Below are 27941 nucleotides of genomic sequence, written 5' to 3' on the forward strand. Positions count from 1 at the left end.
TTAAATGTACAATGTTATTAAATGTACAATATGTGCAATTTATCAATAAATTGACAGCAATGTGTATACCGGTACATACAACCAGTAAAAGATTTGGACAAACCTACTTATTCAAGGGTTTTTCTTTATGTTTTACTATTTTCTACATTGTAGAATAATATTGAAGGCATCAAAACTATGAAATAATACATATGAAATCAAAAACAAAAGTATTAAATTAAAATATGATATATTTTAGATTCTTCAAAGTAGCCACCCTTTGCATTGATGACAGCTTTGCACACTTTTGGCATTCTCTCAACCAGCTTCCTGAGGAATGATTTTCCAACAGACTTGAAGGACATCCCACATATGCTGAGCACTTGTTTGCGGCTTTTCCTTCAATCTGCGGTCCAACTCATCACAAACCATCTCAATTGGGTTGAGGTTGGGTGATTGTGGAGGCCAGGTCATCTGATGTAGCACTCCATCACTCTCCTTCTTGGCCAAATAGTCCTTACACAGCCTGGAGGTGTGTTGGGTTATTGTCCTGTTGAAAAACAAATGATAGTCCCACTAATCATGACAGTGTCACTAGCAAAGCACCCCCACACCATCACAGCTCCTCCTATATGCTTCACGGTGGGAACCACACATGCGGAGATCCGTTCACCTACTCTGCATCTCACAAAGACATGGCAGTAGGAAGCAAAAATCTCAAATTTGGACTCATCAGACCATAGGACAGATTTCCACCGGTCAATGTCCATTGACTAGCCCAAACGCATTAAGGAAAGAAATTCCATAAATACATTTTTAACAAGGCACACCTGTTAATTGAAATGCATTCCAGGTGACTACCTCATGAAGCTGGTTGAGAGAATGCCAAGAGTGTGCAACGCTGTCATCAAGGCAAAGGTTGGCTACTTTGAAGAATCTCAAATATAGAATATATTTTGATTTGTTTAAGTATTTTTTGGTTACTACATGATTCCATGTGTGTTATTTCATAGTTTATGTCTTCACTATTATTCCACAATGTAAAAAATATAAAAAATTATGAAAATCCCTGGAATGAGTAGATGTGTCCAATCTTTTGACTGGTACTGTAGGTGGTTAGCTAAATGGAAATACCTGGGTAAAAAAAGGACAAACTAGTGAATTAACAGTAACATCACATAAAACCAGTAACCAGGACAGATGCTTCTGAAATAACTAAGGCAAAATAAAAATATATATTGTACTTCGAAACTACACTTCTGGATTTATTTAAACAGCAGAAAAGTTTACAGTGTGAAACAAAAAGGAAACCATACCAGAGGAATATCGTTCTGCCTTTCATTGAAATAGCAAGGAGAAACAACAAGTTCCTCACTTTGAGTATGGCCAATTCAGTACTGTAACAATACAGTTGGTTGGCAAAATTAAATGAAATACCAAGGCAACCTTACCACTGACTACAACCTAGTGCCAAGATTAGAAAATGAAAGTGCAATGCTCAGTATTCTTCTAAAAATAAATATGTACATCATTGCATAATTGTAACAAACACCCAATGAAGACTAGGCTATACCAACTCACATTGGCTTCAATAATAAATACAACATTTAGAGTCAACTTCTATTGTTCTCCAAGACTTGCATATTTTTCACATTTTTGACATTGCATAAGACACTACAAGGTAGCATAACTCACATGATCTAGCGCCTGTGGCCAAGCATAATTTGGATAGTTATATGATCACACTAACATACAAACACAACTCAAAGTACCACATTCTGACTCTCATTTTGTATAATAAACGGACAACCAGCCAGTGCTGTTCTGGACATGGCAACGTAATCAATGGACTACAACTTTAAATAACTTGGTAGTAGTTAATTACTTGCCTAATAAGAAGTATTCTTATATGTCAAAATGAAACTCACCCTGTCAGCAAAACAATTATATCAACAGTGCTAACGACCAACTTTCAACTACCAAGTCCTTAGAGCAGAAAGTTACTCATCAGTGAAAATAAGAACTCTCCTAAATCTGTAATGCCAGATTAGCTTGGACGTCAATCCCTTTGATTTTTGCATTAGTACCATGTGTCCTATGATCTGCCTGACAGAAGCAATGAAATCACAACTCAAAGATCTCATCCTCTCTTTCTCTCAGTTTCTTGGTGCATTTGGTGATGGTGAGGGGCACTGCACCAAGTATGGGTTGCTGATGCATTCTGGGAGAGGTGACGACCGTGGCACTGTTTGACCTTGTAAATCGACGGTCTGTTGTCTTGCTGGTATAAGCTCCTTCCAAAGACGTCAAACTGTGATGGAAAACCCCAACAGGTGAAATAAACAGAACCTTGACAAAATCAAGCATTATATGAAGAGCTAAGCACATAATACAGTGTTTCCCAAACTATGGGGTCGCGAGAAAAATGTAAATACATTTGTTTTAAATTGCCGTTGCCATTTGATGCAATTAATAACTTCTTGTCAATATGGGGGCGCTGTTTTCACTTTGTAAAAATTCGTTCCCAAATTAAACTGCCTCATACTCAATTCTTGCTCGTACAATATGCATATTATTATTACTATTGGATAGAAAACACTCTCTAGTTTCTAAAACCGTTTGAATTATATCTGTGAGTAAAACAGAACTCAAGTTGGAGCAAAGTGAGAAATCTGAAATTGGGCACTCTGTTCTAGGGTCAGTTTATTAATTTGCATGTATTCTATTGGTCGACATGCACTGCATACGCCTTCCTCTAGATGTCAGCAAGCAGTGAGAATTGGAATGGAGTTGCTAGACAGATCTGAGGCCATATAAGGGCTCTTGGAACCGGGGGTGCACTCTTTTCAACGTTCGCCATGACACGAGACAGACCTCAGGATGGCATTCTGGAAAGCTCTCGTTATAGGCCTTAGATATATCCGGCTCTGATTTTATTCGATATAGGTGTTGAAAACGTCATAATGTAGTTATTTTAAACCGAGTTATATCATTTATATCAGTATATTGCGATTTTCAGAATTTTCTTTGTCCTGCGTATTGAAGAGTTGGACACGTCTGGGCCACATAGCTAATGTTTGCTGCTAATTCCTAAGCTGAATACTACATTCTACAGCCGGAGCAACGATTATTCTGGACAAACGACAACTTGCCCAAGATTCTGATGGAAGCTCATCAAAAAGTAAGAACTATTTATTATGTTAATTCGTTGTTCTGTTGAAAAATGTAAAACTACTATTCCGCCATTAATTTCGGTGCGGTCTCGCTTTAACGCACGCTGTATGTCGTAGTAACGTTAATTTTAAAAATCTAACACAGCGGTTGCATTAAGAACTAATGTATCTTTCATTTGCTGTCTGTATTTTTTAGTCAAGTTAATGATTAGTTATTGATTAGATTAGGTGCCTCTCCCAAGATTTCTACCGACATTTTCTTTGCAGCTTGGCTACTATTCTCATTGTATAACCACGATTTGTGCCGCTAAATATGCACATTTTCAAACAAACAATATATGTATTGTGTAATATGATGTTATAGGACTGTCATCTGATAAAGTTTTGAGAAGGTTAGTGAAAAATGTAATATCTTTTGCTGGTTTATTTGCTATCGCTAACGTGCATGAATCAATGCTGCTGTGTGGTTGGCTATTGTAGTAAGCTAATATAATGCTAAATTGTGGTTACGCTGTAAAACACTTAAAGAATCTGAAATATTGGCTGGATTCACAAGATCTTTGTCTTTCATTTGCTGTACGCTGTGTATTTTTCATAAATGTTTTATGAGTATTTAGGTAATTCACGTTGCTCTCTGTAGTTATTCTAGTTGCTTTGGTGAGAGTTGTGATGGTGGCTGCAATGTAAAACTATGATTTATACCTGAAATATGCACATTTTTCGAACAAAACATATGCTATACAATAAATATGTTATCAGACTGTCATCTGATGAAGTTGTTTCTTGGTTAGTGACTATTTATATCTTTATTTGGTCGAATTTGTGATAGCTACCTATGCAGGAAAAAATTGGTGGGAAAAAAAAGTTGTGTCTTTTGCTATGGTGGTTAGCTAATAGAAATACATATTGTGTCTTCCCTGTAAAACATTTTAAAAATCAGAAATGATGGCTGGATTCACAAGATGTGTATCTTTCATTTGGTGTCTTGGACTTGTGATTTCATGAACATTTTATTATATGATATCCCTGTGGCTTTAGGCTAGGCTAGTCAGCTTTTTTGATGGGGGGGGATCCCGGATCCGGGTTTGTGACTCGTTAGAGAACGGTTTCTGTTTTCTTCCTACAAATATGTCTCCATCTTTTGAACCGTTTAAGCCTCAAAATGTTATGACCCCATCACAAGACAAGACTTTGTTTCCTTCTAGAATGACCACAATGCTGCATTGGAATAATTAATAGAGTGGACAAGACCAGGAACTAAATCAGACTTTTTCTTACACAGAAGATCATACAAAAATGTTGCCAGATCATCTTCTGAACTTCCCAATACCTTTCTGTTGCATTTCTGTCACTTCAAACCATACTTCCTTCAGATTGAAATACTGTCAAAAGAACTGTCAGACTGATTTGTAATAGACTGTCTTAGTCACAATTTAAAAAAATAAACATTGGCCGTTGATTACATACCATTTTTACATGGTGGGGTGGCAAACATTTGTATTTCAAAATGGGGTCGAGGGCCAAAAAAAGTTTGGGAACCCTTGACATAATAACATGCTACTGATGTCATGACATCATCACATTGACACACTACTCGTTTAAATGGATATTAGCATTTCATCAAAGTTAAAGCTGCAATATGTAATTTTTGGGCGACCGACCAATTACACATAGAAATTTGTGTTATAGATCTGTCATTCTCATTGAATGCAAGTCTAAAAAGCGGTATCTGTTCTATGTGAGCTATTTCTATGCTTCCTTTTCTTAAGATCGTTTTTGCATATTTTTTCTTTCGGTTTTGTACACCATCTTCAAACAGTTGAAAACAATATTTTTGGTTATGGAAAAGGCATTTCACAGCGGTTTAGATGGTACATTGATTCTCCACACTATACTTGCTTGTTTTGTCACAATCTGAAATTAGGCAAACTATTAGATTTTTTGCAACTAGAAAATGGTGGAGCGATTTTGCATAGTGCATCATAAACTAGACTGACCACTAGTTATGACAGGACAGAATAATACAAAGTTATGAAGTTATCTGGGTGAATTTACCGTTTCTCTCCTTCTTGGCATCTTTTCACAGCTGCCTGCTTGGACTGGCTGATCATACGATCCATCCTTTTCAAGAAATTCATTGGAGAAAGTTCTGATGTATGTTCTTCTTCTTGTGTCTTTTCAGAATTGTTCACTGGCTTCCCATTTTGAGTAGAGCCTTTTTTACTTGTACTGTCCTGTACTTGGCCTGAGTCCTCCTCAGTCACATCTACCACAATATTAGCATCACTGTTGTAGTCTGACAGCACAGGGATAGAAAGATACTTCTTTAGGAATATTGAGTCATTCGTGTACAGTCTATTTGCTCTTTTGATTTGTTCCATCTGTTAAAAAGAGAAAATTGCAGAAGATCTGGGTTTATGAAGGTAAACACATTTATCACCATAGCATAAGTCCACAAATTGCCCATTTAAATTGTCATGCAGTTAAAACTCCTCCTTGACAGGATGTGTGCTGGGGCAACATTTCAAATACTCAAACATCTTGGAAGAATGACAATGCCAATGTCTAGCTACTCACAGATACTCCATATTTCAACGCGAGTCCTTGCAACGTCTCTCCTGGCTGAACTTTGTGTTCAATTCGTCTTTGTCGTACCGGAGAAAGGTTGGATTGTACAAGACTGCCGTATGACCTCGTGCGGTTCACGGGGAGTAGACCGGCTCCACCCGTTGAAAGAAGAGCCCGTTCCCCGTGGAACATGGTTGAGCTTACAACTGGCAAGCTAACTACTGTTCGTTATCTAGCCCCCCTCTTGACTTGCTAAGTTAGCAATAACGTTAGCTAGCGTAAACCAGTTTACGTTACTGGCTATATTAGTTACTATAGTTTGCCAGCTAGCTAAATTGCCTACCATGCGATTATACAGCTAGAAAACCTGTATCATCGTTATTGTATGGAGGTGGCAGCTAGCTAACAATAACATGAGTTTAAGTGCATGTAGATAGTTTACCTTATCTCGTCGACTAGCTAGTTAGTTAGCTTCTAAACAAAATCTTGCCATAGGAAAAATGTATTCAGTCAGCTGTCAGTTTCCATGGCTGCCGTGGTATGACCAAGTCCCATAATTCCTCACTGAAAGCAGGAAGTAGCTAGATTTACAAACGGGTTTGAAGATGTTTGTAATAGCTAGCTAGCGATTCGCAAATAAGGATGGACCTTACTAACAAATATATTTAGCTAAACCTATTAATCTAAATGTCGTTTAAAATAGAGGGCAATGATCAGAGTCAATCGAATATCCTCAAGGCGAGCCATTTTACTAGTTGTTACTTACACAGAAATCAATTTGTACTTTAGCTTTGTAGCTACATGCGAAACGGACACGTTTGTCATTTTAACTAGCTAGTTAGTTAATGTAGGTAGCTAACGTTAATAGTTTATTTCCCAGAAACGGCGTGTTGCAGATCTCCTATTTTCATTCCAGAGGATGAGGCAGCATTGATGAAAAATGGCAGGTGAAGTACCTGTTGTGCCGAAAATCACCCCCCGCCAGAATCCTCTCCCCGCCCTGCCAGAATTCTCCCCACCCTGCCAGAACCCTCCCAAAATTCCATAATTTTGTGGCAAGAGTCAATTACTTTCTGTGGCACACACTAGTGGTCAACATGAGCTACCAAAATGATTATGAAGTGTGCCAGGCCTTACAGTCCCAAGATAGAGAGGGGGGATTTCAGCAGGCAAGAAAATAGCCCCCACCCCCTTTTTAATTTCCTTAATTTTGTGGCTAGAGTCAAATACTTTCTATAGAACAAACTTCAGGTCAGGATAGGCAACTGAAATGAATAATTAATGTATGTGTGTTAGATTAAAATAGAGGAGAGAGGAAAATGTAGGCAAGCAATAAACATTCAAATAAGACATGGGAGAGATTACACATTTTGGCAAAGAGATTTATTTATAGACTAATATGCTTGAAACAAATAGCCAAACTGAAAACTGCAGACATTTCTATTTTTATTTATTTTTTATTTAACCTTTATTTAACCAGTTAGGCCAGTTGAGAACAAGTTCTCATTTACAACTGTGACCTGGCCAAGATAAAGCAAAGCAGTGCGACAAAAACCACACAGAGTTACACATAAACAAACGTACAGTCAATAACACAATAGAAACATCTATGTATAGTGTGTGCAAATGTAGAAGATTAGAGAGGTAAGGAAATACATAGGCCATAGAGGTGAAATAATTACAATTTAGCATTAGCACTGGAGTGATAGATGTGCAGATGATGATGTGCAAGTAGAGATACTGGGGTGCAAAAGAGCAAGAGGGTAAGTAATAATATGGGGATGAGGTAGTTGGGTGTGCTATTTACAGATTGGCTGTGTACAGGTACAGTGATCAGTAAGCTGCTCTGACAGCTGATGCTTAAAGTTAGAGAGGGAGATGTAAGTCTACAGCTTCAGTGATTTTTGCAATTTGTTACAGTCATTGGCAGCAGAGAACTGGAAGGAAAGGTGGCCAAAGGAAGTGTTGGCTTTGGGGATGACCAGTGAAATATACCTGCTGGAGCGTGTGCTACGGGTGGGTGTTGGTATGGTGACCAGTGAGCTGAGATAAGGCAGGGCTTTACCTAGCAAAGACTTATAGATGACCTGGAGCCTGTGGGTTTGGCAACGAATATGTAGCGAGGGCCAGCCAATGAGAGCATACAGGTCGCAGTGGTGGGAAGTATATGGGGGCTTTGGTGACAAAATGGATGGCACTGTGATAGACTACATACAGTTTGCTGAGTAGAGTGTAGGAGGCTATTTTCTAAATGACATCGCCAAAGTCAAGGATCGGTAGGATAGTCAGTTTTACCAGGGTATGTTTGGCAGCATGAGTGAAGGAGGCTTTGTTGCGAAATAGGAAGCCGATTCTAGATTTAATTTTGGATTGGAGATGCTTAATGTGAGTCTGGAAGGAGAGTTTACAGTCTAACCAGACACCTAGGTATTTGTAGTTGTCCACATATTCTAGGTCAGAACCGTCCAGAGTAGTGATGTTAGTCGGGTGGATATAGGTCTGTAACAGTTTGGGTCTAGAGTGTCTCCCCCTTTGAAGAGGGGGATGACTGTGGCAGCTTTCCAATCTTTGGGAATCTCAGACAATACAAAAGAGGGGTTGAACAGGCTAGTAATAGGGGTTGCAACAATTTCAGCTTATAATTTATCTAGCCCAGCTGATTTGTAAGGATCCAGATTTTGCAGCTCTTTCAGGACATCAGCTGTCTGGATTTGGGTGAAGGAGAAGCAGGGGGGGGGCTTGGGCAAGTTGCTGCGGGGGTGCAGAGCTGTTGGCCGGGGTAGGGGTAGCCAGGTGGAAAGCATGGCCAGCTGTAGAAAAATGCTTGTTGAAATTATCAATTATCGTAGATTTATCGGTGGTGACAGTGTTTCCTAGCCTCAGTGCAGTGGGCAGCTGGGAGGAGGTGCTTTTATTCACCATGGACTTTACAGTGTCCCAAAATGTTTTGGAATTAGTGCTACAGGATGCAAATTTCTGTTTGAAAAACCTAGCCTTAGCTTTCCTAACTGACTGTATATTGGTTCCTGACTTCCCTGAAAGTTGCATATCGCGGGGGCTATTCAATGCTAATGCAGAATTCCACAGGATGTTTTTGTGCTGGTCAAGGTTAGTCAAGTCTGGGGTGAACCAAGGGCTATATCTGTTCTTAGTTGTACATTTTTTGAATGGGGCATGCCTATTTAAGATGGTGAGGAAAGCACGTTTAAAGAGCAACCAGGCATCCTCTACTGATTCGATGAGTTCAATATCCTTCCAGGATACCTGGGCCAAAGGCCTGCTCGCATGAAGTGTTTTAGGGAGCGTTTGAATGTGATGAGGAGTGGTCGTTTGACCACGGACCCATTACGGACGCAGGCAATGAGGCAGTGATCGCTGAGATCCTGGTTGAAGACAGCAGAGGTGTATGTAGAGGGCAAGTTGGTCAGGATGATATCTAAGAGGATGCCCATGGTTACGGATTTAGGGTTGTACCTGGTAGGTTCCTTGATTATTTGCATGAGATTGAGGGCATCTAGCTCAGAATGTAGGATGGCTGGGGTGTTAAGCATATCCCAGTTTAGGTCACCTAACAGTACGAACTCTGAAGATAGATGGGGGGGGGGGCAATCAATTCACATATGGTGTCCAGGGCACAGCTGGGGGCAGAAGGTGGTCTATAACAAGCGGCAACGGTGAGAGACTTGTTTCTGAAAAGGTGGATTTTTAAAAGTAGAAGCTCGAACTGTTTGGGCACAGACCTGGATAGTATGACAGAACTCTGCAGGCTATCTCTGCAGTAGATTGCAAGTTCTATCTTGTCTGAAAATGTTGTAGTTGGGAATGGAAATTTCAGGATTTTTGGTGGCCTTCCTAAGCCAGGATTCAGACACGGTTAGGACATCAGGGTTGGCGGAGTGTGCTAAAGCAGTGAATAAAACAAACTTAGGGAGGAGGCTTCTAATGTTAACAGGCATGAAACCAAGGCTTTTATGGTTACAGAAGTCAACAAATGAGAGCGCCTGGGGAATGGGAGTGTTGCTGGGGGCTGCAGGGCCTGGGTTAACCTCCACATCACCCAAGGAACAGAGGAGGAGTAGGATAAGAGTATGGCTAAAGGCTAAAATAACTGGTCATCTAGTGCGTTCGGAAGGCATAATGTACAGACAAGGGTATGGTAGGATGTGAGTACAGTGGAGGTAAACCTAGGCATTGAGTGAAAATGACAGGTTTTGTCTCTAGCGGCACCAGTTAAGCCAGGTGAGGTCACCGCATGTGTGGGGGGTGAGACAAAAGGGCTATCTACAGTGAAATAAGACAATAATCACTAACCAAAACAGCAATAGACAAGGCATATTGACATTAGGGAGAGGCATGTGTAGCCGAGTGATCATAGGGTCCAATGAGTAGCACTAGGTGAGTCTAGTGCCTCCCCCAAGATCAAACCAACATTAAAAAAAAAAAATTAAACGCAGCCTAACGTGATCAGAAATCTCAACTAGCAAGCAAGTCTGGCAGGGGGAAGATTTTCGGCATAACACCGTTATCATTGCTGTCAACTGGAATGAATCCTTACCCAGATCTTACTGTTGTTTTCATTTGGAAGAGCAAGCACTTCTCATGAGCATCTGTATTTTTCCTAATTCCCTTTCAAGATACACCTGCCTTGTGTGTTCATACCGCCCTGTTGTTGATAAAGTTGACATGCTGACATTACACAGGAAGGGGAAAAGAAATCTTGAAGGTGGTACATATGAATGATAAATTATTTTACCAAACTATATCTACATAGAAGCCATATCAAAACCATCTGTGAAAGCTGAATGTGCCTACACAAATCCTTTCTGTGCCAGGGATGAAGTGGTTTTTTGGAAAGAACTCAACTGAAAAATTAGACATCTAAACGAAACCATGAAAACTATGTTCGAGCTGAAGATAGCCGTCAGGTAAAGCTATATAACTAGCTAAGTTACTCTGTGAAATATTTTGTCTTTGTAAACCTGAGGCTTTAGACTAGTGTAAACTGGAGTGTTGACTATGCATCAGTTTGTTTTTTGTTTTCCCCATAGGAACCCCCTAGTTCTGCCCCCCTGTTGACACAGACACGTAAACTCACCCACCACGCCTTACTGAAGACTGTGCCTGTCACGCCCTGGCCTTAGTATTCTTTGTTTTCTTTATTATTTTAGTTAGGTCAGGGTGTGACATGGGGAATGTTTGTGTTTTGTTGGTTTTGGGTGTTTTTTATGGTAAAGGGGTTGTTGTATAGTATATGGGTTTGTGTGGAGTACATGTGTCTAGTGTTGTCTATGTATGTTTAGTGGTCTAGGAGAGTCTATGGTTACCTGAATGAGTTCCCAATTAGAGACAGCTGATTTCGGTTGTCTCTGATTGGGAGCCTTATTTAGGGTAGCCATAGGCTCTCATTGGTTGTGAGTAATTGTCTATGTCAGAACGTTTGTAGCCTGTGTGTGTAAGTGCACAACGTTATTTAGCTTCACGGTCGTTTGTTGTTTTGTTCGTTTTGTTAAAGTGTTTCGTGTCGTGTTTATTTTTCGTCATCTTTTAAAATAAAAGAAGATGGCTTATTTTCCAACTGCTGCGTTTTGGTCCGTCAATCCACCACACGATCGTGACAGAATTACTCACCATAGGACCAAGCGGCATGGAAAGCGGCAACAGGACTTACCTACACAGGATTCATGGACATGGGAGGAGATACTGGATGGTAAGGGGCCGTGGGCTCAACCGGGAGAATATCGCCTTCCTCGTGAAGAGCTGGAGGCAGCTAAAGCCGAGAGGAGGCGATATGAGGAGGCAGCACGGAGACAAGGCTGGAAACCCGTGAGTACAACCCAAAAATTTCTTGGGGGGGGCCTTAAAGGGAGTGTGGCGAAGTCAGGTAGGAAACCTGCGCCTACTCCCTGTACTTACCGTGGAGAGCGAGAGTACGGGCAGACACCGTGTTACGCAGTAGAGCGCACGGTGTCTCCTGTACGCGTGCATAGCCCGGTGCGGTACATTTCAGCTCCACGTATCGGCCGGGCTAGACTGAGCGTTGAGCCATATGTCATGAAGCCGGCCCAACGCATCTGGTCACCAGTGCGTCTCCTCGGGCCGGCGTACATGGCACCAGCCTTACGCATGGTGTCCCCGGTTCGCCTACATAGGCCGGTGCGGGTTATTCCACCTCCCCGCACTGGTCAGGCGACGGGGAGCATACAACCAGGTAAGGTTGGCCAGGCTCGGCGCTCAAGGGAGCCAGTACGCCTGCACGGTCCGGTATTTCCGGCGCCACCTCCCCGCCCCAACCCAGTACCACCAGTGCCTCCTCCACGCACTAGCTATATGGTGCGTGTCTCCAGCCCTTTACCACCAGTGCCTAAACCACGCACCAAGCCTCCTGTGTGTCCCCAGAGTCCTGTGCGTCCTGTTGCTGCTCCCCGCACTAGCCCTGAGATGCGTGTCCCCAGCCCGGTGCCACCAGTCCCGGCACCACGCACCAGGCCTACAGTGCGCCTCAGCCGGCAGAGGTCTGCCGTCTGCACAGCGATGACTGAACTGCTCGTCTGCCAAGCGCCATCTGAGCCATCCGTCTCCCCAGCGCCATCTGAGCCATCCGTCTCCCCAGCGCCATCTGAGCCATCCGTCTTCCCAGCGCCATCTGAGCCATCCGTCTGCAATGAGCCTGCAAAGCCGCCCGTCTGCCATGAGCCTGCAAAGCCGCCCGTCTGCCATGAGCCTACTGAGCCGTCCGCCAGACAGGAGCCGCTAGAGCCGCCAGCCAGACAGGAGCCGCTAGAGTCGTCCGTCAGACAGGATCTGCCAGAGCCGCCAACCAGACAGGATCTGCCAGAGCCGCCAACCAGACAGGATCTGCCAGAGCCGCCAACCAGACAGGATCTGCCAGAGCCGCCAACCAGACAGGATCTGCCAGAGCCGCCAACCAGACAGGATCTGCCAGAGCCGCCAACCAGACAGGATCTGCCAGAGCCGCCAACCAGACAGGATCTGCCAGAGCCGCCAACCAGACAGGATCTGCCAGAGCCGCCAACCAGACAGGATCTGCCAGAGCCGCCAACCAGACAGGATCTGCCAGAGCCGCCAACCAGACAGGAGCAGCCAGATCCGTCAGCCAGCCATGAGCAGCCAGATCCGTCAGCCAGCCATGAGCAGCCAGATCCGTCAGCCAGCCATGAGCAGCCAGATCCGTCAGCTAGCCATGAGCAGCCAGATCCGTCAGCTAGCCATGAGCAGCCAGATCCGTCAGCTAGCCATGAGCAGCCAGATCCGTCAGCCAGCCATGAGCAGCCAGATCCGTCAGCCAGCCATGAGCAGCCAGATCCGTCAGCCAGCCATGAGCAGCCAGATCCGTCAGCCAGCCATGAGCAGCCAGATCCGTCAGCTAGCCATGAGCAGCCAGATCCGTCAGCTAGCCATGAGCAGCCAGATCCGTCAGCTAGCCATGAGCAGCCAGATCCGTCAGCTAGCCATGAGCAGCCAGATCCGTCAGCTAGCCATGAGCAGCCAGATCCGTCAGCTAGCCATGAGCAGCCAGATCCGTCAGCTAGCCATGAGCAGCCAGATCCGTCAGCTAGCCATGAGCAGCCAGATCCGTCAGCCAGCCATGAGCAGCCAGATCCGTCAGCTAGCCATGAGCAGCCAGATCCGTCAGCTAGCCATGAGCAGCCAGATCCGTCAGCCAGCCATGAGCAGCCAGATCCGTCAGCCAGCCATGAGCAGCCAGATCCGTCAGCCAGCCATGAGCAGCCAGATCCGTCAGCCAGCCATGAGCAGCCAGATCAGTCAGCCAGCCATGAGCAGCCAGATCCGTTAGCCAGCCATGAGCAGCCAGATCTGTCAGCCAGCCATGGGCCGTCCCTCAGTCCGGAGCTGCAGTCCCTCAGTCCGGAGCTGCAGTCCCTCAGTCCGGAGCTGCAGTCCCTCAGTCCGGAGCTGCCATTCCTCAGTCCGGAGCTGCCATTCCTCAGTCCGGAGCTGCCCCTTACCCTGGTGCTGCCCCTTACCCTGGTACTGCCCCTGACCCTGGTACTGCCCCTGACCCTGGTACTGCCCCTGACCCTGGTACTGCCCCTTACCCTGGTACTGGCCCTTAGTCCGGAGCTGTCCCTTAGTCCGGAACTGCCCCTTAATGCAATGGGGTTAATGTGGAGAGGGGTCATTTTGAAGAAGCTAAGGAGGTGGTTAGGGACTGTGGTGACGTGGGGACCACGACCAGAGCCGGAGCCGCCACCGTGGATGGAAGCCCACCCAGACCCTCCCCTAGACTGTGTAATGGTGCGCCCGGAGTTCGCACCTTAAGGGGGGGGTTATGTCACGCCCTGGCCTTAGTATTCTTTGTTTTCTTTATTATTTTAGTTAGGTCAGGGTGTGACATGGGGAATGTTTGTGTTTTGTTGGTTTTGGGTGTTTTTTATGGTAAAGGGGTTGTTGTATAGTATATGGGTTTGTGTGGAGTACATGTGTCTAGTGTTGTCTATGTATGTTTAGTGGTCTAGGAGAGTCTATGGTTACCTGAATGAGTTCCCAATTAGAGACAGCTGATTTCGGTTGTCTCTGATTGGGAGCCTTATTTAGGGTAGCCATAGGCTCTCATTGGTTGTGAGTAATTGTCTATGTCAGAACGTTTGTAGCCTGTGTGTGTAAGTGCACAACGTTATTTAGCTTCACGGTCGTTTGTTGTTTTGTTAAAGTGTTTCGTGTCGTGTTTATTTTTCGTCATCTTTTAAAATAAAAGAAGATGGCTTATTTTCCAACTGCTGCGTTTTGGTCCGTCAATCCACCACACGATCGTGATAGTGCCATACAACAGTTGTCAGAAAAAGACCTGGTACTCTATGCTGAAAGTGATATGTTATTGTGAGTAGTACCCTACACGTTATTACAATCACATTTTCATTGATATTTTTAAAAATGTATTTCCAGTACTAAGTACTAGTTCCGGGCTGTGTTCCATTCCAGACTGTGACATCAGCCCCTCCAGCACAAGACTATCATCACCACATCAAATGTCAGTGGACACAATGATAAGACATCATGTCATTACCCAGTTCCAACAGTAATACAGCAGGTAAAGTCTAGATTTATTGCAAATAACATTGTCATATTACAAATCTATAATGATTGGTCTCCACCGCTAACCCTTTTGTTCATTGCCATTCATCCTCACTAGTCAATCAGGGATCGTGTCTAATCGGGAGAAATAAGGAAGTGTGTAAGAAGGAGTCTCAGACAACGGCGACCTAGGAGTCAGAACCTTTGACAGCTCAAAGGAGGAGCGAGATGGAGCATTACCTTAAATTGAAAAGGTACTGTGTACCTAGAAAGTCTTGACTCTCATTCAGCGTCACCGCTAATCTGCATTTGTCAGTTGATTCCAATTTCTCACTGGCTTCATGCATATTTTAAGTGTTGTTTTGAATAGTTTATTAAACTTGCCTTTCCCCATGTGAACATTAGCAGGGTAGTGTGGCATCGTTATTCAATTTAGTTGTTTTTCAAATGTGAAGGCTGTAGTTATGTAAGTTCACCACCTAGAGTTCAGTATGCCATCTTAACTTTTCTACCACCTCGCTCTTTCACTTTCTGCCTCAGTGCTGGATGGAGTGACCAGGGGGTAAAGGATGAGAATGTGGAATTTGATTCAGATGAAGAGGAACCCTCATCCCTCCCATCCTCTCCCCCCACTGACTCAACAGAGGGCTGACCAGTTGAGCAGCAGTGACCAGACCTCAACACCACCACCTTCCCACAATCCCTAGCCCTTTCCTCAAACCCTGCCGCTGACACAAAGGTCCCATTTGGACATACATCTGTTGACTCACCAATTATGAATGGCGCTCTGTTGCGGTAATGACAACACTATAAGAGCAGCACTAGAACATCTTGAACTGTCTCCATGCTTCCTTTGTTTACCCTATCTCAGGGTAGACGCATTGGTGCTTGAGACAATGCTTTGACTGTTGTCACCCTGCGAGGGGTGGAAAGGGGAACGATTCTCAGCACCCTTTGTGTTATTCCATTCGCCCAGTTTATTTGGGTCCATCACTTCCCCTGTTAAGGCTAAGCTGTGAGCTTACCATAAATCATCAGCAGATAGGACAATATTACTGCTAATCTTGGTAGTTTAACCACCGGTTAACATTCTTCAGAAGGTTCTCATTTGTGGCTCACCCCTAGACCACTCTATATATTGGATAACCCCCCTCCCTAGAGAAAGGAAGCGTGCGGACTTAACGTGCGTTAGTTTAAAATGATGACTTTAAAATGTGGCAAACTGAGTACCTGATCATTATTTGTGAGCTCATTGTGTGACTGCCACAAGACGTTTGGAATGTTTGTTGACTGCATCGACACAGGAGCTCAACTGTCTTATGTGTCATCAAGACTGATGATGTTATGGAGTTAAATTGTCAATGCAAAAAGTCATGTTGATTCTATCATTTTACTTTTAGATGACTAAACAAAACAATTGTCCTCCACTGCTAACCATGTCTGTTTTAATAACCCAGATACAAGGGAGTAAAATAAAGCACCACTTAACTTAGAACTGTATACCAGGTCAGTCACTAAATACCTTGCATGGTACCCTACATAACTATAAATACACATGCATTTTACTGTGGCTGAATGATCAAAGGGTAATAAATAACCCCAGGAATGGCATCTGGTATGACAATACTGACCTTAAGTCATTACAAGCCTGGTCCCTGTGCCATTTCTTTACAAGAAATTCTGAAGGTTGCTTAAATTGAGCATGATAATCAAAACGCATTGCTTAATACAGGTATAAAATGAATGTGTACTTGGAAATTGGAGCCACTCCAATGCTGTGAAAATCCTCAGAGGTTAGCAGCTGTTTGGTGAGGGTTCATGAGTCTCCTTGGGTGCATATGGGTGCCCCCTCCCCTTCAGACCCTTTAAAAGTTGGTATATTCTGAGCAGGGTAACTCAAGCCCAGAGGACTAGGTTACATACCCAATAGAGGGGGGTAAAAATAGGTTGGGGTTGGGGGGATCCGGCGGGCTCAATGAGGTATTGAACAGTTACAATTCTCATCTCGGAGCACACAGTGTACTCTTGTACCTTGTGTCAGCTCTGAATTTTGAACCATAAACATTATGAATGTTGAATGTTATGTATGGTCACATGATGTGATGAAATGGCAAAAATATCACATTCAGCCCATTAAAACAATTAATTATTTAAACGTTTATTTAAAGTATTTACAGATTTTCTTTTCCTAGATATAGCACCACTACCATGTAGGAGTTTTATCACCTCCATTTTCTGAGTATTATCATGGCGTACTCTAGAAGCATAAAGGACACTTTACAACGATGTGACCTATGTATTATTTTATGATGAATTCGATGGTCTACAAAAAGCTGTGGTAAATGAAATGCTTGGACACAGAAATAGACATTAACACCGGACTTGTGATGAGGCACAGAGGGGTTGTAAAGGTTTGTTGCTCCCCATTGACAAAGCTAGCGCAAAGCTGTCAATGGCAGTTTTTAGAGTTGTTAGGTCCAAGGGGCTGAGTTGATAGGCTCACGGCTTGAGAGCACAATCTTGTTGCTCCACTCTCGTCTTATCTTACTCTCTGTTGGCGAACTGGATAGAGAAAGAAAAGGAACGATATGAGTCAGCCAGAGTACATTATCAATGGTCATCCGAAAGCTGAAATACGTCAGTAACAGGTCGAACATGCAGAACACCCTAGGACAACTAAACATGAACTGAAATGTAATCTGTCATTATCTCAGAATTATTGCCACTTTCTGAGGGTATTATGACAGCCTCGTCACAAAAACCCTAACAGGAAGAATGTCAAGAGCTTTAACATTGACCATGTCAGATGAAGCACAACTGAAATACAATAATTGACCGTATGCATGCATTCTCCAGACACTCACTCATGTCGTTGTTCCTGGTGATGGCGATGGCTGCTCTAGCCCGAGGCCCCTGCTGGGTGAAGTGGTAGCCGATCTTTACGATGCTGGAGTTGTTCTCCAACATGGTGGCAATCTCCATCTCACAGGAGTCCCCCAGTTTCTGTCTCTAGGAGTGGGGTGGGTTAAAGGATGAAAAGGACTTCAATAACCTCATAACCACACAATACAATCATAGCATTGTCTTGTTATAAGTTTATCATTGTTTTTTCTCCAAAGTCTTTTCATGTCTCTTGAGGAACTCATAAGGAATTTGTTTTATATTCAGTTGTTTATACAGCATACATACAGTATGTAGCACTATTCAAATGTATGTATTCATACTACAGCATACTTTCTGTATGGGTGTCTGACCTGGTTGTCAATCTTGATCTCGGTCAGTGTGGTGTTGTTGGCCATGGCCTTGACGATGGCATTCATGCCCTCGCAGGTGATGAAGTTGGACTCGATGTTAAGACTCTGCAGAGTGGTGTTCTCCTGGAGCATCTCAGCAACAGCCTGATTCACACACAAACACACTTATGTTACTAGAGTCACACAGGTGAAAATTACAATAAGGATGTGAAAATTAGGATTATTTGTGGCTAGTCTGCGGGAGAAGGATGTACTCACATAGGCCACGGGGTCGTTGCTACGGGTAGCGGCAATGCTCAGAAACTCCACGTGAGTGTTGCCCTTCATCGCCTCAAAGATCTCTTTCAGTGTTGGGATGGGAATGTCCTACAGGACAGACAGACATCATTCACTTTATGCTGATTCAGTATGCCATAACACACGAGGCTACACGCTACCATCAAGGGATCTCATCCTCCATTGTAGAATTGGTCACTGTACGTTCAGACCATAGGATCTAAAGCCCACTGGCTTCACCTTGATGTTGTTGAGGTTGACATCAAACAGGCTGCTGTCGTTTTTCTGGATCAGCTGAAGGGTCTCCTCCACGTTTGTGGGGTTGGGGGGCTCGTCTGGGAAGATCTTGAATGCATCTGGTTTTACTACACCTAAAAGCACAGGAGTATCACAGGTTAGTGTAAGAATTTCCTAAACATGTAATATACTGAATACCATAGTAGGTATGTTCTGCTCTGCTGGTCAACCTCTTCATACGTACTGTTGATGCCCTCTGTGTTGGCGATGGTACCAGTGGTGCCCAAGGCGTCGTAGTACTGCTTGTTGCTCATCAGTGTGTACATTCCCAGAATAGCTGCAAAGAAATGGGACTGATTTATATATCTGTAACTCTTATTCACCATCCAGTAATATTTCCTCAGTTCAACAATGGTCGCTGTCAGCTGAGACCTTTAGCATGTTATTGTCCCAGTAAGTAATCACAAGGCCTTCATTATATCTAAACTGAGAGTGTATGTGACTGCAATTATTTATGAGGGCATTGTTTTGACAGGCAGGTCTCCCAATCTCAATTATACTCTACATATCTTCATGTAGAGAGGTGTATCTATTTCAACAACTGAAATGTACGTTTACAGTATACACCCAACACTGTGCAGTACATTGTATCATGAGAATACTAGGTACAGTATTTACCATGTTATGCACGTGCCTACTCTGTGTGTCTGCTTGACCAGATAAGGACATTGTAGCCTTTCCCCAGTTCTTACAGAGAGAGCTGCAGTCCCTGTCTCTAATCTCAGTGCCTCCAGGCCATAAGGACGTTATGACACCAAACATTAATGTGAGCCATGCAGACACACCAAGCCCAATGTTATTCTAACTGAAAATGGGCCAACACGTAATGAATGGTTATTCGGCCCCTCATTGGTGAGTTAGCTTAGCACTGCTAATTTTACAAGATGGGACATAGGACGTAGAACAATGGGCTCCTAAAAATATAGACTGGTGCTGCTGTTGCTTTGCTCAAATCTCCAGCAGAGGGCAGCACTTTGAATGCCTCTCCCAGTCTCATTACAGGCGGCCCCTCGCCACCAAACTGTGTCACACACCAACTGCTGTGACAGCAAACCCCCCACCGGCCCCAGGCTCCGACCTGGGGCAGGCTGGGAATTATGGGAGGGAAGGCCTTGTGAGAAGAGAGGGATCCAGAGACAGCTGGTCTGGTGCAAAATGCGCCAATGTCACCCGGCTTGACTCTACAGTAGCTTTACAGTACAACCCAGCCTCTCAATAATAACAACAATTCCCAAAATACCATCAGTATTATTAAGAGTAAAACGCATCAATTAAATCTCTACTGACTGAGGTCTCCCTCCCTTGCTGCTGGTGGAGCCGGCCAGGCAGCTATGCTATTGTGGACTCAGATCCAGCCTCAAACAAAAGAGTGACAGAGGCTAACGAAAGTTTAATCCTCATCTGGACTCCCTCCAGGGTCAAAACTGTGTTCTCAATGAGGGGGTTAATGACAGGCTAATCTATGTGGACATACAGTTCCACTCCCCAAACTCCCCCACTGTCACTTTCCAGACGCCTATGCTCTGTGGCGGTGGCTCTGCCATTAAAGGAAAAACAGTTAGGAGGCCTGCCCCACGGACTGAGGCAGGCCTGGCTCCCCTGCACAGTGGGTGGATACGGATGGGGGATTTAACTATTGTGATAAACAGTGTTTGTTCTGGGCCATACTCTGAATGATATATGCATAAGGGTGTTATGGTCTCATATGGTTGTGTAGCTTAAAAGAGGATGAGACGTGAATTCTCATCGAATTAGATATCATTTGGAAACAAAAACTGTACTGTGTGTTTTTTTGGGTGAAAATCGCCTATATCAAATTGAACCATAAATCATTTTGTTGTTTTGAAAACAATGTCTGAGAGCACAGATGCAGTAAAAAGTCCTTGTTAGGCATTGTTATGAAGTAAGCACAGTGAGTGTAAAAACAACCAACAAATCGGGTTGGTACTGTAGTTGACCGCATGAGACCAACATATCAGTGGAACACATGTTCAAGCTGAACTGAACTCATTTCTCATCTCCATTGGGGTAAACATAAAACAATGAAAACTTGTTGATTCAATGAATTACCATTAAAACAAGGTTGCCTCTTGTTTGGTATAAATTGATATAGTAGCTTTACCCAACAGACAAGTCTTTGACTCCCTCCCCATCCCTCTTTCCATTCCTCCCTTCTTTTGGTGGCTCTTGGCCAGCTTATTTTCGTGTTTCTGCTGAGCGCATGGAATTGGAGCCCCCCCATGCCATGTCCCACATCCCATGTCTCTGCATGTCTCTATGTGTGGGAGTGGGTCTGTGAAGCACTGGAACAAGCAGACGCTCTTATCCAGAGCGACTTACAAATTGGTGCATTCACCTTATGACATCCAGTGGAACAGCCACTTTACAATAGTGCATCTAAATCTTTTAAGGGGGGGGGGGGGGGGGGCAGAAGGATTGCTTTATCCTATCCTAGGTATTCCTTGAAGAGGTGGGGTTTCAGGTGTCTCCGGAAGGTGGTGATTGACTCCGCTGTCCTGGCGTCGTGAGGGAGTTTGTTCCACCATTGGGGTGCCAGAGCAGCGAACAGTTTTGACTGGGCTGAGCGGGAACTATACTTCCTCAGTGGTAGGGAGGCGAGCAGGCCAGAGGTGGATGAACGCAGTGCCCTTGTTTGGGTGTAGGGCCTGATCAGAGCCTGAAGGTACTGAGGTGCCGTTCCCCTCACAGCTCCGTAGGCAAGCACCATGGTCTTGTAGCGGATGCGAGCTTCAACTGGAAGCCAGTGGAGAGAGCGGAGGAGCGGGGTGACGTGAGAGAACTTGGGAAGGTTGAACACCAGACGGGCTGCGGCGTTCTGGATGAGTTGTAGGGGTTTAATGGCACAGGCAGGGAGCCCAGCCAACAGCGAGTTGCAGTAATCCAGACGGGAGATGACAAGTGCCTGAATTAGGACCTGCGCCGCTTCCTGTGTGAGGCAGGGTCGTACTCTGCGGATGTTGTAGAGCATGAACCTACAGGAACGGGCCACCGCCTTGATGTTAGTTGAGAACGACAGGGTGTTGTCCAGGATCACGCCAAGGTTCTTAGCGCTCTGGGAGGAAGACACAATGGAGTTGTCAACCGTGATGGCGAGATCATGGAACGGGCAGTCCTTCCCCGGGAGGAAGAGCAGCTCCGTCTTGCCGAGGTTCAGCTTGAGGTGGTGATCCGTGGATCAATAATACTATGGATCAATGAGCAATGGAATAATATGGGTCTATGACAAAATAATCAAATAGGCCAGGGTCACTGTCCCAATACACAGGGCTGGCTGTGAGCCAATGGGGTAACCATGAGCTTTTTTCCCCTAAGGTGGGCGGGGCCACAATGTTCTATCTACCGTCTGGGAGTATTGGGCAACATCACATTGAAACAATGTAAGGACACAGAGGGATAGGTCGGCAGGTAGCCTAGCGGTTGGGCCAGGTAACAGAAAGGTAGCTGGTTGGAATCCCTGAGCTGACTAGGTGAAAAATCTGATGATGTGCCTTTGAGAAAGGCACTTAACCCTAAATGCTCCTGTAAGTCGCTCTGGATAATAGCATCTGCTAAATGACAAATAATGTTTTAAAAAATTATAGATTCTCACCTGCGATGTCACACATCTCAGCGTCTGTGGCATTCTTCAGAGCCTCCTCCAGCTCAGGCTCCAGGGTGATCTGCTCATGGTCGGGGATCTTTCCATGGCCCTCCTTAGGAACAAACGCTCTCCCTGGAGAGGGACAGAGAGAGAGAAGAAGGAGAGAAGTAGAGAGAAAGACACACATACAGAAGGACTGTCAGGGCAACTAGTATCCAAGGGGTCATGAGCAGACTGTATAGCACACGTGTTTGTTTGGTACAGTCGAGGGGAAAATCTTTGTTCTCTCAGTAAGTATCTTGTATCATATAACATTCTTTGAGACTATAAACATGCCATGATCGTAATATGCCCCTTACAGTGGATTTGTCTGTGTTTTGGTAAAAAGAAAAATTGGGATTGTTTCTGAAAACACTAAGAAAACCCTGGTTTATATGGGCTTTGTGAATAAACTCCAATAAATGTTCTATTGTATAATTGTATGCATCTCATTTCCATATCAATGTTACACAAAAAGCTAAAATTACACTTTTAAGTCATCACTTACCATTACTTATTTATAAAGTTCAAAACGTTGGATTCTTTTTCAGTTTAAAGCAGTGGTTCTGAAACTGTGGGTCGGGACCCAAAAGCCACTCATGTAAGAGCCCCCCCCCCCCCCCCCCGGTGTAGTGTGGAGTAGTGGAGTCAATAGTGCTGTTCAGTAGGGTACTGTACCTTTCTTCTCGCCAGTAAAAGGCACCAGGTCGTCTCTGTCCTCGTGCTCCAGAGCTGTTTTCTCTAAGTGATCCAGCAGGGCGTCACGGTCAAACGCCCCCGTTGGGGTCTTCTTGGTCTGGTCACGCTGGCGGTACCCGGCTGGCAGGATGGCATTCTGGGACAGAAACAGTAGGGGTCAGAGGGCATGTGGACATTGTACAAAGAGTTCTGAATCCTCTGGGGTTCTAGTAACTGGTTGTGTGAGACTGTTGTTTTAGATGTTGGAAAATGGATTTATACGATTTATGACTACAGTATAAAGCTACGTAATCTCCAGGACATTCCTAAGTAGGTCTTACAATGTCAGAGAACAAGATAACATGGGGATTGTGTTCTGTGTGTATCAGTCAATCTGTTGTGCAAGGCACGCCAGGATTGTGGGTTTGGTTCCAGGGCCACCCACATGTAAAATGTATGCATGGATGACTAAGTTGCGTTTGGATGGAAAGCGTCTGCTAAATGGTATATTATTATTATTATACTATGAGCCTTGTGCATTCCTCAGTCTTTGAGTCCTAAAGGCTTCCCCCATGCCCATATATTGTGTGCTGGAAGTATCTTTTCTACAATTAATTCTCTCTTTTTTTGTCACCAGGGGCCCTCTGGGGCCCTCAGTACCTCGGGGTCCATCTCCAGCAGCTCACACTCCAGCGCCTCTATCTCCTCAGGACTCATCCCTTTGAGGATGGCATCCTCGTCGATGTCCCGGGGGTCGCTTTTCGACATGTCTGCAGGCTGGCTGGGCTCCTAGCTAGGGTCACAAACACACCACACACCCCTGGGGTAGAGCAGGGTGAGGCAAGAGAAAGGAGAGGGTGCACTTGTGAGACAGGGATACAGATTGGACAGCTCTTGACAGATATGACCTCTGATAATAACAGTGGAGGATACTATGTGTTGGTGTCCTGTTAGGACTAGCCAGTGTGACAGAACCTGGGTAGCTAGGACTTAAGCACACCAGCTACTTCTATTAACTGTGTCTCGTGAGCAACTTATGATCTCCATTGAGTATTATTGTTGCCAGTCCACAGTGTTGCCTGTATGAGGGTATGATGGTAATAATAACTGTATTTCCAGTGATCAACACACATTTCACTGGAGAACCCTGCAGTACACAGGAATGCACAAATAAGCACTGCTACAATGCACAAACACTTGAACTGAGCACTCCTTTTCCCTCCGGAAACTGAACTGAAATGAACACACTCCTATAGAACTGAAGCTATGGAGAGGGAGAGGGAGAGGGAGAGGGAGAGGGAGAGAGCGAGAGCGAGAGCGAGGGGGAAGGAAAGAAAACGTGAAGGAGAGGGAGAGAGAGTGCAGCTTCTTTGCTATTCTTAGTTCCAATGTGGTGAGCTAGAGGTTTAGAGTTACAGAGGCGAGGACAGCGGAGCAGAGGGGTGTGTTCCCTTATTTATCACTGGCTGACACCCGCTAGCGGCCCCACCCGTATTCCCTCTACACTCACCGGTGGACAAGCCCAGATAGAGACACAACACAGACCGGAGGTCAGTTTCAAACGAGAGATGAGCTCAACCATGAAACAAACACAAAGCCTTGGCACTCAGTGGAGATAATACAACAACAATATCATACTGTATATACCTCTGGCAAAACAGGTGACTCATAGGTATGAGTAACGCACCTATCAAGTGTAGGGTCAAAGCTATTTACATTTTCAATTTTAAATCCACATTCCATTTCATATTAGTCTTTTTAGGAAATGTTGACCCTGACCACTTACATGGTAAATAAAACACAAAATGGGACCTTTATGTGAGGAACCGTAAATCTACCATTGAAACCGAAACAGTTCTATGAGAGCTATTCAAGGGTTACTGACAAGCTCAAGTCAGTGATTGGCAATTTAACACCCCAAGTCAATAACAGAAAACCTAATTCATCCATCAATAGGAAATCAATGTCCTGAGTGTTGAACAAGTCCATTAGCAGCTGATTGTTGTGGTGTCTAACCTTGTTCCTTTCTGCAAAGGTAACAGTGGTGTGCTTTGCAGCCCTAGATCAAGTTACAATGTCAAACGTTATTAGAGTGGCCACACACACATCTTGTGACTTATTGCAAACACATACCTACACACCTTGTGACTAACGAATAGACTGCATTCACAGAATGCTTAGTCTACCTGTAAAAAATGCTCTGGGGATGACAATACCCTTTGTGTGTGTGTGTGTGTGTGTGTGTGTGTGTGTGTGTGTGTGTGTGTGTGTGTGTGTGTGTGTGTGTGTGTGTGTGTGTGTGCGTGTGTGTGTGCACGTGTGTGTGCACGTTTGTGTGTGTGTTGCCATGTCGTAATTAGTGAGTTATCATAGAATTACAGTAAAACATACCATTACCACAGAAATATTGTGTGTGAAGTGTTTTTGTGTGTGACGACGGCATGTGTCCATGTATGTTTGCGTTCAGTGGAGGGGACACCTCGTCAGCACATTGCAGCTCTAATGTGTTAAGCCAATGACACAAACACTGGATCAAACAGCTGAGTGTGTAAAAAGATGGAAGTAATTATGGAGCAAACAACTGTATGTACCTTTTAGTTCACGTGTTTCCCTGATGAAGGCGTAGTGCCGAGAAGCATCGGCATTTTGTTTGTTCTCTTGCACATTGCAGGAACAACTTGGACTTGACTGGATGCAAAAGCAGCACGGCTTTCTCCTTTTCTCATTTGTATGGACAGATGAGGACAAACGTATAACTTCATTGAGCTACATTCAGGTGTAACACAATGGGGCAACATCCAAACATGAATCTCCTGATTCAACTGCACCAAAGCCCTTGAGCCCATGAGGTTTGTTTGAATAAATAGAGTTTTACAACGTCCTTGCCTCAGTATACAACACTACCAAGTGCAGAGGTTTTACTGTGTATGAATGAGACTATACCGTTTCAGCACAACAAGTGTTCTATCAGAAACCTTAACAAGCCTTCTGACAAATGTGCTTGATAAGTGTTCAAGAGGCAGAATGCCATGTTTTGATTCATTATGTGATTTTAATGCGCTTTTAAACATACAGCTTTCAGGATTTAATGAGCATGTTTCATATTCCTGGGAGACGTCAGACTGGAAAGTAGTGCGCACACACCTGACCATAGTATTCTCATTGGGTTCCTATGGGAACCAACCAACCTAGTATCTGAGGGGAACAGTGTCACCTGTCAAAGCCAGCTGGACAGTTCTTTCAATCTGGAATCTCAACCATTCCCTGCACCTGGGTTATGCCTGGCTAAGAGATTCTCTTGGTAAAGGTAGTTATTTAATCGCTACACATTACTTAACAACATACCACTTCAAGCAGCTTTATCTTAGTTGTGGTCGCTAACCATCTGAGGAGCAAAATCCCAGCTACCTGTGCCGCTCCGGGGGACCTCTGGTTCAGCCAATCAAAACTTCAGAAAATTGACACCTGGCTGCACAGATAGCCACTCGGAGCACATCTGTTGAGAGGAGTGGGGACCACCAAACTGGTGCATCCCCTTATATTCATCATGGCTTTATGTTAATTTCCCATCAACTGCATGGCATGGTGGCCATGATGTCACATGCTGTTGTGTTGGAGAGGCTCTGCTTTTTCCACTGGTGGCATCTGGTTCTGACAACGCTCACTCCCACTTTGTAATCTCAGCTACTTTGTGCAGGTCCACTAAAAGCTTGTGGAGCCTTGGGACAAAATTAAGCATCCATAAGCTGTATGGTGATGTCCACTCCAAGTTCAATATCCTACAAAGTCCAAGTCTCTGAGAGGTACAAAGTTACAACAACTCATACAAAACAACTGTCTTGTTGTACAGTCAAAAGTGACTGTTCGTACAGTGTTCAGACAAGCCACATGACTTGGGTGATACTGGAAAGATCATTAGAGAGATTGCCCAAAGTGTCAAAGCACTGAGTCACTCTGGTTGACAGGTCAAAATATTTCACATTATTGTGTAAAATTACAAATAAACCGCAGCTTAATTTTAGCTTCACAGGTCAGCTACTTCCAACGGTGTAAATCTTTCCCAGCTTTGGTTGCAGCATTCACCCCACACTGTAGTTCCACTTGGAGGACTTAAAGCAACTTGTCTGAGAATATCGTCTACTGTCCAACATGGAAGGGTTGTTGTTCCACTGAATTGTGGGAGGAAAAAAAGGCAAATGTACCTGAAAAATGTTAATGCTCATATTTGTATTTAGCTGAGGAAACTGTTCTCATCTACATTGTATGAACATATGTTCTTGGCTTCCATGGTATTTGCCATTCACCATAACTACAATGTTTTGATGACAACACATCAATATGGAAGTTTTCATAGCCGGAATGCAAGTAGAATTGCTTTTCAGGTACAAGCAAATGTTCAGAAAATAGTAAGAACTATCTAATAGGTGGGAATATATCTTTACAGCAATACAAGGACATTGTAATTCAGCTCCATGCGTCTCTAAGCTGCCGTAACTCCACATCGTTGTCCACGGTGAAGACACACATTTTGTGCCTGTTTTAAAGACTTTAGCACAAATCAGCTGCAACTGGCCCTAAAGACGACTTGATCCAGCCAACACAGCTATTCAAACGTCATGTGTTGCAGTGAAGTTAGCTGGGAGTGGGGTTGAGGGATGACCCCTTAAATCTACCATCCCCTGAGACAACACCACAAAAGTGTAGAGCGATGGACAGCTATGAGATGACTTAACCCCAGCATACCAGAAAAAGATCTTCAATTGAGTGACAATACTTTAGCTTAGGGTTTCACTGGACTCCCATAGGAGAAACAGGAAAATGTCTCTGCATACTTCCAGTCAGATGCAAATGTGTTTAATTCTGGCTGAGCTTTCGGTCAGTCAACCTTCATCAAAGCACTGGACTCCCATTGGAAATGCCCAACTGTCAACTGTCAAAATCGTGGCCAAAATAATCCAAGGCAATTAGAAGACCAACACACCAACTTCTACAGTCAAAGTTAAGTATTCAAGCAATACCAAC

General features: G+C 44.2%; 2 protein-coding genes and 1 long non-coding RNA gene across 4 annotated transcripts in view; 1 reads left to right on the top strand and 2 right to left on the bottom strand.

The window, feature by feature from the left end:
- Positions 1-1231: 1231 nt before the first annotated feature.
- Positions 1232-6663, bottom strand: LOC129837948 (lysM and putative peptidoglycan-binding domain-containing protein 1-like). The gene is made up of 3 exons (XM_055904543.1): positions 5730-6663; positions 5208-5533; positions 1232-2290 (listed from the first exon to the last, which is right to left on the bottom strand). The coding sequence occupies exons 1-3, from the start codon at positions 5910-5912 to the stop codon at positions 2104-2106; spliced, it is 696 nt and encodes a 231-aa protein (XP_055760518.1). The 5' UTR covers positions 5913-6663; the 3' UTR covers positions 1232-2103.
- Positions 6664-14516: 7853 nt separating this feature from the next.
- LOC129837950 (uncharacterized) lies at positions 14517-16420 on the top strand. Its single transcript, XR_008756790.1, has 4 exons — positions 14517-14579; positions 14682-14790; positions 14893-15028; positions 15315-16420. It is a non-coding gene; the product is annotated as an uncharacterized LOC129837950 (long non-coding RNA).
- Positions 16421-16916: 496 nt separating this feature from the next.
- The window catches only part of LOC129837947 (tropomodulin-4-like), an 11389-nt gene continuing 364 nt past the window's right edge, over positions 16917-27941 (bottom strand). The window contains exons 1-10 of one of the 2 annotated variants that reach the window (XM_055904542.1): positions 25511-27941; positions 23580-23739; positions 22920-23076; positions 22212-22334; positions 18786-18878; positions 18545-18675; positions 18287-18394; positions 18029-18172; positions 17639-17783; positions 16917-17336 (exon numbers count right to left, since the gene is read on the bottom strand). The exon at positions 25511-27941 is cut by the window's right edge and continues 218 nt beyond it. In XM_055904542.1, coding sequence (XP_055760517.1) covers positions 17314-17336; positions 17639-17783; positions 18029-18172; positions 18287-18394; positions 18545-18675; positions 18786-18878; positions 22212-22334; positions 22920-23076; positions 23580-23687 — 1032 coding nt within the window. In that variant the 5' untranslated portion in view covers positions 23688-23739; positions 25511-27941 and the 3' untranslated portion in view covers positions 16917-17313. The remainder of the gene's footprint in view (positions 17337-17638; positions 17784-18028; positions 18173-18286; positions 18395-18544; positions 18676-18785; positions 18879-22211; positions 22335-22919; positions 23077-23579; positions 23740-25510) is intronic. The other variant, XM_055904541.1, reaches the window with a different exon arrangement.

Source organism: Salvelinus fontinalis, chromosome 38 (genome assembly GCF_029448725.1).
Source record: "Salvelinus fontinalis isolate EN_2023a chromosome 38, ASM2944872v1, whole genome shotgun sequence".
Taxonomy (NCBI): Eukaryota; Metazoa; Chordata; class Actinopteri; order Salmoniformes; family Salmonidae; genus Salvelinus; species Salvelinus fontinalis.

Excerpts from the sequence above, each read along its gene's own strand:
- LOC129837948 (XM_055904543.1), bottom strand. The coding sequence starts at position 5,912 with ATGTTCCACGGGGAACGGGCTCTTCTTTCAACGGGTGGAGCCGGTCTA. Across the intron at positions 5,534-5,729 it reads CGTTGAAATATGGAGTATCT|ATGGAACAAATCAAAAGAGC; the intron begins GTGAGTAGCTAG and ends TCTTTTTAACAG. Across the intron at positions 2,291-5,207 it reads TGCCAAGAAGGAGAGAAACG|TTTGACGTCTTTGGAAGGAG; the intron begins GTAAATTCACCC and ends TTTCCATCACAG.